This window comes from Babylonia areolata, chromosome 13 (genome assembly GCF_041734735.1).
Source record: "Babylonia areolata isolate BAREFJ2019XMU chromosome 13, ASM4173473v1, whole genome shotgun sequence".
Taxonomy (NCBI): domain Eukaryota; kingdom Metazoa; phylum Mollusca; class Gastropoda; order Neogastropoda; family Buccinidae; genus Babylonia; species Babylonia areolata.
This window is the reverse complement of record NC_134888.1, coordinates 39185330-39200329: the sequence shown is the minus strand read 5'-3', so window position 1 is coordinate 39200329 and position 15000 is coordinate 39185330. Positions and strand designations below refer to the sequence as shown.

At 44.2% G+C, this 15000-nt stretch overlaps 1 protein-coding gene across 1 annotated transcript in view; it reads left to right on the top strand.

Moving 5' to 3' along the window:
* The window catches only part of LOC143288937 (annexin A11-like), a 176067-nt gene that overhangs the window by 133455 nt on the left and 27612 nt on the right, over positions 1-15000 (top strand). The window contains exon 2 of the mRNA XM_076597619.1: positions 9338-9413. Coding sequence (XP_076453734.1) covers positions 9338-9413 — 76 coding nt within the window. The remainder of the gene's footprint in view (positions 1-9337; positions 9414-15000) is intronic.

The window sequence follows — 15000 nt, the reverse complement described above, 5'->3', positions numbered from 1 at the left end:
CCCGTGTCTGGAAATTCCTTTAAGATCTTTCTTCCACCCCAGCCTTTCGCCTTGAAACAGTTTTTCAATGGAACCTTATCACTTTCACTCAAAGGTATGGTCGATCCTCCCAAACTGAAACTTTGGACAGAACTGACTTTGGATACAGACGACAATAAAAAAATCAATAGACTTGACACCCAGACAGGCTATTTTTAGACTGACACTGATTGGCAGATGCCAACACCTGGCAGCTGGCATGAACATGATGAAGGTCACATTGCACAGCTCTGATATTGGATTTTTTGACATGCTGTTTTGAATTTGACAATACTCGAATAATTTGCGTCCGAACTTTTAGATATTTTGCAGACCTGTTGATGATACCCCTAAGGTTACAGTGTGAAAATTTTCAGTGAATTCAGTTTCTCTATCGCTGAGAAAATACTTGTCAAACAGCGGTTCACCTTTTCGGGGACACCCGATATAAACGCTGCTTAAAGCTGAATGTCTGAACTGTGTCTGAACTTGGTCCAGTTGGTTGTTTATTGTAGGTCCCCACATGAACCTCTTTTCAAAAACTAATCTACAGAAGTAGTGCATACAATATTTGATTTTTTTTTCCTAATCCCGCTTCCCCCGTCCCGCCTCTCACACACACCCTTCCAATATTATGTTTTTTCTTTCTCCAATCACTGACACTCACCCTCTCCATTTTAGATTTTGTACTCTATCTTTTCCACATTGTGTTCTCTCTCTGTGTCTGTCTGTCTATCTCTCTCTTTCTCTTCCTTTCTTTGTCCCCTCCCCCTTGCCCCCCCACCCCCTCCCCCTCACCTCAACCACCCCCCTTTTCATTCGAATATACAGAAATGTCGATTTCTAATTAATACTAACAATCATCATTATGATAAGAATTATAATAATCCATATAAAAATAATAATAATATAATTTATTTTCAGTCTAATATCATCATCTTAGATGAACAGACTATAAATAAATAAACGAACATGAACTGTGTGTGAACTTGGTCCATAGCTGTTTTCCAACTTTTATGACAGCTTCTGGAACAGAAGCTAGTTGTTAGGTATGTGCACGGAACAGAACCACAGTCCTTTGTCACTCACCACTGGCAGTCAGGAAGAAATTCAAAGGTAAAAACAAAGTAGGGTGCCGCAGCACAACTTTTTTTTTTTTTGGTATATAGGAACTGACGGACGCAACAGCCGAGTGGTTAAAGGGTTGGACTTTCAATCTCAGGGTCCCGGGTTCGAATCTCGGTAACGGCGCCTGGTGGGTAAAGGGTGGAGATTTTTTTCCGATCTCCCACGTCAACATTATGTGCAGATCTGCTTAATGCCTGAACCCCCTTCGAGTGTACACGCAAGCAGAAGATCAAATACGCACGTTAAAGATCCTGTAATCCATGTCAGCTTTCGGTGGTTTATGGAAACAAGAACATACCCAGCATGCACACCCCCGAAAACGGAGTATGGCTGCCTTCACGGCGGGGTACAAACGGTCATACACGTAAAAGCCCACTCGTGTATATACGAGTGAACGTGGGAGTTGCAGCCCACGAAGAAAGAAGAAGAAGAAGGTGTACAGGCAGAGCATAGAGAGAAGCAAAGACCGACACGGACTTATTTCACAAACGGAGAAAGTTTATAAACATTGTGTGCTGCATGAAACAATACTCACTTTTGATAAAGAATCCTCCAACGTTTCAGACCATATGTCTGTCTGTCTGTCTGTCTGTCTTCAGGGACTGTGCTGAGTGGAAATGTCACTGGAGGTAAAGGCAAAACCAAAGAGAGGTGATGAGGGCTGATCTGTAAAGTTCAGTGGGTCACTCAGTCGGTTTGCTACCTGTCAAACCAAGCTGATTGAGTGTGGTCAATACAATACAATGCAATGCAATGCAATACATTACAATGCAATGCAATACAATACAATGCAATGCAATGCAATACAATGGATTACAATACAATGTAATACAATGCATTACAATACAATGCAATACAATACAATGCAATGCAATGCAATACAATGGATTACAATACAATGTAATACAATGCATTACAATACAATGCAATACAATGCAATGCAATGCAATACAATGCCATGCCATGCCATGCCATGCCATGCAATACAACACAATGCAATACAATGCAATGCAATACAACACAATGCAATACAATACAATGCAATACAATGCAATGCAATAATCTTTATTCATCAATTTGAAAATTAATTGTGACACACACACACACACACATACACACACACACACACACACACACACACACACACACACACACACACACACACAAAGCACACACACACACACACACATACACACACACACACACACACACACACACACACACAAACACACGCACGTACTCAATATACACAAAGAACACACCCCACATCTCCGAAGTCTGACTGAAGCAGGTCCGCCATTCGCTCTCAATCCTTCTTGGTTCAGAGACAGTGCGGGTGCAAGTGGAATGGCCTGGAGGTCTCTTGGGGGACTGCCTGGAGAGAGACGGACAGAGAGAGAGAGAGAGAGAGAGAAGTGTGTGGGTGCGCAAAGGGGGATTGGGGTGGTGGTGGTGGTGGTGGTGGTAGTATCACAGTGACTGTGGAGAGCCGTCAGTTTTGCCAGAGAAGAGAGACCATTTATTTAGTGTGTTGGTCGTGGGTGGTTGGTGACCGTTGAAGGGCCTGCGTCTTTTTGTCAGGGGTCAGTCTGTTGTCAATGCCGGTCTGTTGTCAATACTGATTTATCGTAAATGCTAGTCTGTTGTCAATGCCAGACTGTTGTCAATACTGATTTATCGTAAATGCTGGTCTGTTGTCAATGCCAGTCTGTTGTTGATGCTAGTCTGTGGTCAGTGCTGGTCTGTTGTCAATGCCAGACTGTTGTTGATGCTAGTCTGTGGTCAGTGCTGGTCTGTTGTCAATGCCAGACTGTTGTCAATGCCAGTCTGTTGTTGATGCTAGTCTGTGGTCAGTGCTGGTCTGTTGTCAATGCCAGACTGTTGTCAGAGTCAGTCTGTCGTCAGTGTCAGTCTATTCTTTGTACCGGTCTGTTGTCAGTGCTGGTCTGTCTGTTGTCAGTGCTGGTCTGTTGTTGATGGGTCTGTTGTCTTTGCCAGTCTGTTGTCAGTGCTGGTCTGTTGTCAATGCTGGTCTGTTGTCAATACTGGTCTGTTGTCAGTGCTGGTCTATTGTTAATGCCTGTCTGATGTCAGCGCTGGTCTGTTGTCAATGCTGGTCTGTTGTCAATACTAATCTGTTGTCAATACTGGTCTGTTGTCAATGCTGGTCTGTTGTCAATACTGGTCTGTTGTCAATGCTGGTCTGTTGTCAATACTGGTCTGTTGTCAATACTGGTCTGTTGTCAATGCTGGTCTATTGTTAATGCCTGTCTGTTGTCAGTGCTGGTCTGTTGTCAATGCTGGTCTGTTGTCAATACTGGTCTGTTGTCAGTGCTGGTCTGTTGTCAGTGCTGGTCTGTTGTCAATACTAATCTGTTGTCAATACCGGTCTGTTGTCAATACTGGTCTATTGTTAATGCCTGTCTGATGTCAGCGCTGGTCTGTTGTCAATGCTGGTCTGTTGTCAATACTAATCTGTTGTCAATGCTGGTCTATTGTTTATGCCGGTCTCTGATTAGAGCCGGTTTGTTATCATTGGGTCTGTTGTCAATACTGGTCTGTTGTCAATGCCGGTCTGTTGTCAATGCTAATCTGTTGTCAATACTGGTCTGTTGTCAATACTGGTCTGTTGTCAATGCTGGTCTGTTGTCAATGCTGGTCTGTTGTCAATACTGGTCTGTTGTCAATGCTGGTCTGTTGTCAATACTGGTCTGTTGTCAATACTGGTCTGTTGTCAATACTGGTCTATTGTTTATGCCGGTCTCTGATTAGAGCCGGTTTGTTATCATTGGGTCTGTTGTCAATACTGGTCTGTTGTCAATGCTGGTCTGTTGTCAATACTGGTCTGTTGTCAATGCTGGTCTATTGTTTATGCCGGTCTCTGGTTAGAGCCGGTTTGTTATCATTGGGTCTGTTGTCAATACTGGTCTGTTGTCAATACTGGTCTGTTGTCAATGCTGGTCTGTTGTCAATACTGGTCTGTTGTCAATACTGGTCTGTTGTCAATGCTGGTCTGTTGTCAATGCTGGTCTGTGTTTCTGTTCCTTTCTCCCTTTATAAATGATTGTCAGGTTCCGCTTCCCTCTTAATTAACTACTTTCTCATCACCTGCTGTCGCTGTCTTTCAGTCTAGTAGTCTCTCAAACTCAGATGGGCGCAATAGCCGAGTGGTCAAAGCGTTGGACTTTCAATCCGAGGGTCCCGGGTTCGAATCTCGGTGACGGCGCCTGGTGGGTAAAGGTTGGAGATTTTTCCGATCTCCCAGGTCAACATATGTGCAGACCTGCCAGTGCCTGAACCCCCTTCGTGTGTATATGCAAGCAGAAGGTCAAATACGCATGTTAAAGATCCTGTAATCAATGTCAGCGTTTGGTGGGTTATGGAAACAAGAACATACCCAGTATGCACACCCCCGAAAACGGAGTATGGCTGCCTACATGGCGGGGTACAAACGGTCATACACGTGAAAGCCCACTCGTGTACATACGAGTGAACGTGGGAGTTGCAGCCCACGAACGAAGAAGAAGAAGAAGAAGAAGAAGAGTCTCTCAAACTCCGTTCTGTATTCGTTTCACGAGCTCCTTTCTGTTTTTTTTTTCTTTTTTGTTCCACCGAATTTGATTACGTCACTCTTTCTGGTCTGTCCACTGAATTAATGATGATCAACATTTGTGTTCTTTCTTATTTATTTGATTTTTGATTTTTTTGTTTTTGTTACTATATGTGGCATACAGTGAATAAACTGTTGTGTTGGAACTAACTGTTCCATGACTCGGTTTCTTGGTCGACCAAGCCTAATTTCTACCACAACCAAAAGAAAAAAAACAAGAGAGGCAAGGCCTTCAAGACTCACTTGTGATAAATTAAGTCCCCTAGCATTAATTACAGAATAATTTCCCTTTTTTACTATCTGCACCAAAACGTTTGCAAAATAAATAAAAATTCCATGCTTAGCAAAAGAAGTTCCTGTTTGAACAAAAAATGATAATAATGACTCCTCTTGTTGTTGTGTCAGAATAAGAGGTCAAAGTGCCAAGTTTAGAGAATACAAAAAATATAAATATAACAGTAAATGCAGTTTGCATATAATTAGGCTTCTTTTTATTTTTTTGTGCTCATCCCAGAGGTGCAATATTGTTTTAGACAAGATGACTGGAAAGAACTGAATTTTTCCTATTTTTATGCCAAATTTGGTGTCAACTGAGAAAGTATTTGCAGAGAAAATGTCAATGTTAAAGTTTACCACGGACACACAGACACACGGACACACAGACACACACACACACACACACACACACACACACACACACACACACACACACACACACACACACACACAGACAACCGAACACCGGGTTAAAACATAGACTCACTTTGTTTACACAAGTGAGTCAAAAAGTTTTTAGCTTTTGTTTCTGTTTTTCATCCCCCCCCCACCCAAGCAAAACAAAACAAGAAAATACAACAAACCAAACAACCCTTTGTCATTGTCGTTCGTTCATTGAGTCGTCCTTTCTGTCATTTTTCCTTTTAATTTCAATATCTTTCCTCTGTTCTTTTTCAGCTCTTTCTTTTTTTTTTCTCTTTCTTTCTTTTCTTTCATCCTATCCTCATTCCTTCTTTGTTCGCCTCCCTTATCTTTCTGCCATTCTTTCTTTTCCCTATCCATTCCTTCTTTTCTTCCTTCCTTCCTTTCTTCCTTCATGTCTTCCTTCCTTCCTTCCTTTCTGTCTTCCTTCATGTCTTTCTTTCTTCCTTCCTTCCTTCCTTTCTTCCTTCATGTCTTTCTTTCTTCCTTCCTTCCTTTCTTCCTCACTCCCATCTTGCATTATCGTTTTCTCCCTATTTTTTCTTTTCTCTCTTTTTATTATTTTTTATATCTTTCTTTCTTCCTTCTATCATGTCTTTGTCTCCACCGTCTCTCTCCAGAAAGAAAGCAAGCGAACACCCACAAATAACAAACATGGCATTCATGTTTCTTTTATAATGCAGAGACGCAGCCTTATGTTGGTCATTCCCCACCTCTCTCTCTCTCTCTGTGCCCCCCATCTCTCTCCCTCATCTCTCTCTCTCCCTCTCTCTCTCTCTCTCCCTCTCTCTCCACCCCCTCTCTCTGACTACTCTTCCTCTCTCTCTCCCTCCCTCTCTCTCTCTCTCTCCTCCTCTCCATCCCTCTTTCCCTCTCTCTCTCTCCCACCCCCCGTCTCTCTCACGCAATTCGACGTATCCTCACACCTGTGATCTTCATACAGTTATTTTACTTAAGAGATTTCTACCCCCCCCCCCCAAACCCCCAGCCCCCTGTCCATCCTTGCCCCCCTCCTCTCCCCCCTTCCTCCTTGCCTGCTTCTGTTCTACTGTCTTTTTCTCCTTTCTTGTTTGTTTTGTTTGTCGGGAATCTCTGTCTCTGTGTGTCTGTCTTTCTGCCTCTGCCTCTGTCTTTGTCTGTCTGTCTGTCTCTCTCTATCTCCCTCCTCTCTCTCCACTTTTCCCTCCTTTCTCTCTCTCCCTCTCTCTCTCCCTCTCTCTCTCCCTCTCTCTCCCTCCCCTCTCTCTCTCCCCTCTCTCCCTCCCCTCTCTTCTCCCTCCCCTCTCTCTCTCTCTCCCTCCCCTCTCTCCCTCCCTCTCTCTCCCTATCTCTCTCTCCCCTCTCTCCCCCCCTCTCTCTCTCCCCCTCTCTCTCCCCCTCTCTCTCCCCTCTCTCTCCCCCTCTCTCTCCCCTCTCTCTCCTTCTCTCTCTCCCCTCTCTCCCTCCTCTCTCTCTCCCTCCCCTCTCTCTCTCTCTCTCCCCTCTCTCCCCCCCCTCTCTCTCCTCTTCATCCTCTTCTCTCCAACGGCCTCTGTGTTGTAAGGTGTGGTTCAGACAAGGGTAAAACGAGCTAATCCACCAGAAGCAAGCGGACACACAGAAAGAAAGACGTCGCCCGAATCTATGGATCGATAACCAGTGTGGGGGTCGGGGTGGTGGTGCTGGGGAAGGGGGGGATAAGGGAGGGGGGGGAAGCACTGTGTCTGCTTGACACCACCACCACCTCCTCCTCCTCCCTCCTGCCACCCCCCCCCCCCCCCTCTCTCTCTCCTCCCTCTTTTCTCCTCACCTCTCTCTCACCCGCAGCTGTGCTGGACACAAACTGTTGACACAGCGAAGGAAGGAGGAGAGCCAGCCAATCTTGTTAGAGTCAGCCATTGTCTGAATACCTCCCTGTTCTCTGTGATTCTTTCCGCTGGAGAGGGCGGATTAAGGTAAGGATCGAGGAGCATATCACACGAGGGTGACTTTTTGTTGTTGTAGTACTTTTCTCCTGCCTGCTTGAGAAAGGAGGCTTGTGCAGCTGTCTCTCCGCATGGCGGTTGTGGTGGTTTATGGGGCTTCATGTAACCATTCTTCTTCTCCTTCCATCGTGGGCTGCAACTCCCACGTTCACTCGTATGCACACGAGTGGGTTTTTAAGTGCATGACCATTTTTACCCCCCGCCCTGTAGGCAGCCATACTCCTTTCGGAGTTGTGTAACGAATAAAATAGAGGCTGTTGGATGAACGCGAGGCACGCATACATACATGGGCGAACATGCGTGAGCTGACACCGCGAGCAAGCGCCAGCACGTGGGCGCACACACATGCATAGACACAGAGACGCACACATGCATACACACAGAGACGCACACATGCATAAACAGAGAGACGCACACATGCATACACAGAGAGACGCACACATGCATACACAGAGAGACGCACACATGCATACACAGAGAGACGCACTCATGCATACAAATACAGAGATGTATGATAGTCGTTTTCGTACAATGACCATCAGAACAGCAGAGGAGGTAACTTCTGTCCCGGTTATCTGGGCTAGAATTTGATTATAATGGAGAGTGTCTTGTCCAAGTTACATCCCCACTCTCTCGGCCAAGAGGGTTTTAGGACAGTCGGCGTTGGGATGGTTCCCAAAGGCCAACAAGCACCCAAGGCTGCAGCACTAAGAGCCAGTGCAATTTTGCCTCCTAGTTTGAGAGTCATAGTCCTTCACAAAAGACTTCGTTGTAAATGATTTCCCATTTCACTGGAGAAACTATTGATGATGCAACTCTCACTTTGCTGTTGGCCCAGCTGTAAACTTCTGTCAGTGTGATAGAAGCATAGATTGTCAGGATCACAAGGTTTCATCGAACGCGGGCCGCAGGGGCGAAAGGGGCGCTACTCTCTCGGAGCCTGTTACGAGCACGGTGTCTTCTTTGGTTTGGTCTTTTTCGTTAGCTGTATACTTGTTTTAAAATTATTTCTCTTTGGTGCTGTCCAAATTATCTTTTTTTATTTTTCATATATTTTACTTTTACTTGTTTGTTTTCATGTTGGATACGTGCTCGTGCCGCAAAGTAAATTTCTGTACCTTAGTATAGACAATACACTATGCTTATTCCTATATTTGTGTGTTGTATTCGTATTCGGTCTTATATACAGCCAATAAATAAAGGAAATAAGACAAAAAATAAAGTGTGGGTACAGGGAAAAAGGATCCGGGTGAAAACGTGCATGCTATCTGTATCAATTGTACATTTTTCACTCAGCCCATGAATTTGCAAAGTGACTTAGAGAGACCAGTTTTGTTTCGATGTCAAATTACATGAACATTTGGTGAACTGGAGAAGGGGTTGTTGCAGAGGGGCTGGGGGTAGAGGATAATCCGACAGCGCATACAACAGGCTGATCAAGGACGCTCACAACTGTAAGTGACATAAAGGATGCTCACAACTGTAAGTGACACACAGCGAATAAAGAAAAAAGGAACAGGAAAACCATACACATAGCCTTTATGGTACGCTCTATATGACGGGCGCAATAGCCGAGTGGTTAAAGCGTTGGACTTTCAATCTGAGGGTCCCGGGTTCGAATCTCGATAACGGCGCCTGGTGGGTAAAGGGTGGAGATTTTTCCGTTATCTGCTGCTGGAGAATTTTGCATGAGGACAACACTCTCGTTGCCATGGGCTCTTTTTTCAGTGCTCTAATGGCCGTGAAAGGTCGTGGGACAGACCCATAACTGCCCCCCCCCCCCCCCCCCCCCCCCCGCCATTTGATGCAGTTTTACATGTTTCAGTTTGTTGTAAAAGTATGCGTAGTGTGTTGCACTAGTATTCTTTAACACACACACACAAAAAGGTGAAAAAATAATAGTGTCTGTGTGTTTCAGCCAACAGTACGCCCCGCCATGCAGTTCATCCCGGAGAACGCCGCTGACGGTCTGCGGAAAGCCATGAAGGGACTGGGTCAGTTCCTGTTCACTGTGTACTTAGTGTTCGGTGGTTTGCCGTTCCGGTGTGACACAGCGTGTCCGTGATTTGGAACGTCTTATTTTGGGGGGGATTTGGTTCGTGTTGTTTTGTGGTATGGCAGTGATGTTGGGAGGGAGTTGGTTCGTGTTGTTTTGTGGTATGGCAGTGATGTTGGGAGGGATTTGGTTCGTGTTGTTTTGTGGTATGGCAGTGATGTTGTTTTGTGGTATGGCAGTGATGTTGTTTTGTGATATGGCAGTGATGTTCTCTTTGTGCCCGATGTTTTTGCGAGTATGCGCTGCTTGCGTCTTGAACTCATGGCTGTGGCTGCGATTAATTATGTGGCTGTGGGTGTGGTTACGTTGTGGATGTGGATGTGGTTACGTTGCGGTTGTGTATGTGGTTACGTTGTGATTATAGATGTGGTTACGTTGCGGTTGTGGATGTTGTTACGTTGTGGATGTGGTAATGTTACGGTTGTGGATGTGGTTACGTTGTGGATGTGGTTACGTTGTGGATGTGGTTACGTTACAGTTGTGGATGTGGTTACGTTACGGTTATGGATGTGGTTACGGTACAGTTGTGGATGTGGTTGCATTACGGTTGTGGATTTGGTTACGTTGCGGTTGTAGATGTGGTTGCGTTGTGGATGTGGTTACGTTGTGGATGTGAATGTGGTTACGGTACGGTTGTGGATGTGGTTACGTTACGGTTATGGATGTGGTTACGTTACAGTTGTGGATGTGGTTACGTTACGGTTATGGATGTGGTTATGTTTGGTTGTGGACGTGGTTACGTTAGGTTGTGGATGTGGGTACGTTGTGATTGTGGATGTGGGTACGTTGTGATTGTGGATGTGGTTATGTTGTAGTTGTGGTTACGTTGTGGTTGATTTTATAATCGTTGTTAAGATGTGTTTGTTGATTTCATTTTCATTTCAAGCTTGTGGTTCTTGTTGGACTGTACCATAGAAAGCACACATTACGTCTGATTTTAGCGGTATGGCGTTGCACTGTTAATGAAATTGATGGCGCGGACAAACAATTTTTTTCTCCTTCACGAGATGACGGAACAAAAATTGTGAAACATTGTCATGTTGATAAGCGCGATTATTTTCCATACACCCGCTGGAAATCTTTTCACACTGATATTAAGTTTGCACTAAACACTGACAGTTTCCAGAACCCACAGAGAATATTCCGATATTTGCAGGGGTTTAATAATGTGAACATTGATTGGCGAAAAAAAAGAGACAGTTATGCTATCAGATGTAAACCAAAATATTTAACATTCCTATGAGGGCAAGGCTATAAGAGCCAGTCCCTATCATTGACACTATTACTGCTGCTGCTGCTGCTGCTGCTGTTGCTACTACTGCTACTATATTGGGCGCTGTTGATTGCATAGGTGTGTGTTAAACCGTCGTGCGAGGTGTGTGTGTGTGTGTGTGTGTGTGTGTGTGTGTGTGTGTGTGTTTATTTGTTCTATTCTTTAAATCAATTTGAGATATTGTTGATTATCTTGGTGTTAATGATATACATAATATGTTTAATCATAGTATGTTATTCTGTGGCTGTTCGCTTTCTGTGATAATGTATGGTTGTGATTGTCGTGTGCTGGCTTCACGTCTACTTAGCATTTATGGATTCATGTTGAATGAATGTGGTTTTCGTACATTGTTTACGGAACATACCTTAACGAAACACACCCACAATTGAATTTCTTTTATTGGAGATAACAACATATTTTGTATCCGTTATTCCGGAGCCTTGACGGATCATGTTGAAAAGTTTGGAATACGTTGTGTTGTTTCTTTTGCAACATGTAGTCGTGCTGTGTATGATATTCCACAGTCATTTACTTATTGCTTGGATATGCTGTTCTGTCGGATCATGCTCTGTTTTGCTTTATTTTGATTTGATATGGAGTGATGGCCTAGAGGTAACGCGTCCGCGTAGGAAGCGAGAGAATCTGAGCGCGCTGGTTCGAGTCTCGGCTCAGCCACCGATATTTTCTTCCCTTCCACTAGGCCTTGAGTGGTGGTCTGGACGCTAGTCATTCGGATGAGACGATAAACCGAGGTCCCGTGTGCAGCATGCACTTAGCGCACGTAAAAGAACCCACGGCAACTAAAGGGTTGTTCCTGGCAAAATTTTGTAGAAAAACCCACTTCGATAGGAAAAACAAATAAAACTGCACGTAGGAAAAAATACCAAAAAATGGGTGGCGCTGTAGTGTAGCGACGCGCTCTCCCTGGGGAAAGCAGTCCGAATTTCACACAGAGAAATCTGTTGTGATAAAATGAAATACAAATACAAATTTGTTCAGAGTCGCGTCCAGTTGCGTTATGTTGTATTGTTTGATTTCGAGTTTGTGTATTCTTGAAGCAGTGATTCTAAAAATGATGAACGAGTTTCATGTTGTTTCTGTTGTATCTTAAATCACCGTGTAGTTGTGTATACACAATGATATTTTCTCGGATCAGTAGCTGACCGAGCATACAGCAACTGTACTGGCTCACACAATGTTTATCTCCGAGAACAGAGTTCCATTCTGAAACCTTGCACAGTGTCGTGATGTTCTTTGTGAAATTGGAAGCAGGGTCTGACACTATTTCATCCCTAAATGAGTCATTGTAACAACTGCACAATGTTTTATTTTATTTTATTTTATTTTTATCCGTTGCTTGAACTCTGAAAGTAAAGGCATCAGACGATGGAAGGAGATGGACAAGGCGGCCTGCTGGTGAACGAGAGACAGATTCATAGATCCACACTGATAAAAAAAAAAAAAGACATGATCGCTGGGTAGCTTCTTGTGATTTTCCCTCCGAGGAATTATGTCCATGCCAGCCGCTTCCTTCTTCCTGCCCGAACCCCCTCCTCCCCGCCCCCCTCCTCCCCCCCCCCCCCTCCCCGCCCCCTCCTCCCCACCCACCTTCCCGTCTGTCATCTTTTTTTGGTTGTTTGTTCTGTTTTCCATGTTTAAAGAAACATCTGTTTATGTACTTTCTTTGTGAAGGCTTGGTGAAAAGAATTTTATATTTTTCCCTTTACCCTCATTGAAGCACTGGAGTTCACGTTCCTCTCTGTCTCTCTCTCAGTCACTCTTCTCCTCCCGTGCTCGCTCTGTTTCTGTTTCTGTCACTGTCACTGTTACTGTCACTGTTACTGTTACTGTCTGTTACTGTCACTGTCACTGTCTCTGTTACTGTCACTGTCACTGTCTCTGTTACTGTCACTGTCACTGTTACTGTTATTGTTGCTGTCACTGTCACTGTTACTGTCACTTTCACTGTCACTGTCACTGTCACTGTTACTGTCTCTGTTACTGTCACTGTCACTGTCTCTGTTACTGTCACTGTCTGTGTTACTGTCACCGTCACTGTCACTGTTACTGTTACTGTCACTGTTACTGTCTCAAAACGCTTCAATGGCTTCAGATAGAAGATTCTGTATGTTTGTCTGTCTGACCGACTGTTTGTCTGTCTGTCTGTCTCTCCCTCAGTCCTATATATGAACAAATCGAGGCTCTCTCTCTGTCTTTTTTTTAACTTTGACTTTGACTCTCTCTCTCTCTCTCTCTTAGACCTATACATGAACAAACCGAGCCTCTCCCTCTGTCTGTCTGTCTGTCTGTCTGTCTCTCTCTTAGTTACACAGCTTATAGTTAAGAATGATTTTGTAGAAAGTTGGTCAACTTTTTTTTCTCTTTTTTATATTTTTTTTTTACTCTTGGTATTATGTTTTATTTCGTGATTTTGTTGTTGTTGTTACTTGTCGTTGATTTTCTTTTTACTCTTAGCAGTGTGTTAATTTCTCTGTAAACCGCCGTTATTCTTTTGTTCATACCCCCCCCCCAACCCCCCTTGCCAAAGGATCAGTATTGTCAATGGCAATAAACCAATGTCCGTGTGTGTCTGTCCGTGCCTCATTGTGTGAGGTCAGAGTGGGGAACACACCACTTGTTTGAACGACTGTTAACTGGAGCATGACAAGAAACGAGCCAGGCATGGTGTGAAGCCACATGTCACCAGTAACACGTGGACCGTGTCACAGGAACGAACCCCTGGACCCTCAACACAACTGTCCCAGCCAAGCCGTTCCCCACTGGTAGCGTCCAGACCCCTTTGTCTGCTGAACCCCCCGCCCCTCTAGTGAAACGAGATAATAATAATAATAATAATGATATTATCATATAGAGCTGAATCTTGTGCAGAGACAAATCTAAGCGCTTTCACACCAGTCATCCACACGCATGCATAACTCTAAAACTGAAGAAACTGAAGACAAGGAAGAGGCAGGGGAGGGAGGCTATCTTGTGAAGAGGTGGGTTTTAAGGCCAGACTTGAAAGAGCTGACAGCGGAGACCTGATGAAGCGAAAGAGGAAGTTCATTCCAAATACAAAGTCCAGAGACAGAGAAAGAGCGGCGTCCAACAGTGGAGTGTTTGAATCTGGGTATGTGTAAATGCGAGATGGAGTGTAGAGGTGAAGGCAGCCACAAAGATAGAAAGAGGCAGATTTGTGAATACATTTATAACATAGAGTATTGATCTTATACTTTATTCTGTGTGAGACAGGGAGCCAATGGAGATGTTACAAAATAGGAGTGATGTGCTCAGATCTTTTCTTTCTGAGGACGAGTCGGGCAGCAGAGTTTTGTATGCGCTGAAGGGACTGAATGGATGGAGCAGGCAAAGCAGACAATAGGGAGTTACAGTCGTCAAGGCGAGAGAGAATGAGAGAAACCACAAGACTCAACGTGGCCTGCGTTTGGGGGTGGTGGGGGTATATTGGTTTAAACAGTATTTTATTTGAAACATGTCACAATACAACACAGATATAGATACAGAACAGGACAACAAGAAAATCGTATATAAAGTCCTGTCCTAACATGATACATGTACATACTAAATATGTGACACGGATGTCATCATACCTAGAAGTTTACACGTGACCATACTTGACCATACACTCCACTGGCTCCCTGTCTCACACAGAATAAAGTATAAGATCAGCACTCTGTGTCATAAATGTATTCACAAATCTGCCCCTTCCTATCTCTGTGGCTGCCTTCACCTCTGCACTCCATCTCGCTCTCTACGATCGGCTTCGGATCCACTCTGTTTACGCATATCCAGATTCAAACACTCCACTGTTGGCCGCCGTTCTTTTCTGTCTCTGGACCTTGCAATTGGAATGAACTTCCTCTTTCGCTTCGTCAAGTCTCCACACTCAGCTCTTTCAAGTCTGGCCTTAAAACCCACCTCTTCCCAAAATAGCCTCCCTTCCCTGCCCCTTCCTTGTCTTCAGGGTTTTTTTTTTATGCATGCGTTTGAATGACTGGTGCGAAAGCGCTTTGATTTGTCTCTGCACAAGATTCAGCGCTATATATTATAATTATTATTATTATTATTATTATTATTATTATACACGTGGTGTTTTCTCTACGTTTGTTTACTTTCAGTTCGGTGCAATTGCTCTCACTGAACAAAAGTAACGCACTGTGGAGATGTGAAGACTATTAGCTGTGACTGACAACCTGATCGTAGACCAGCTCAGTATTGTCTCAGTGAGGTG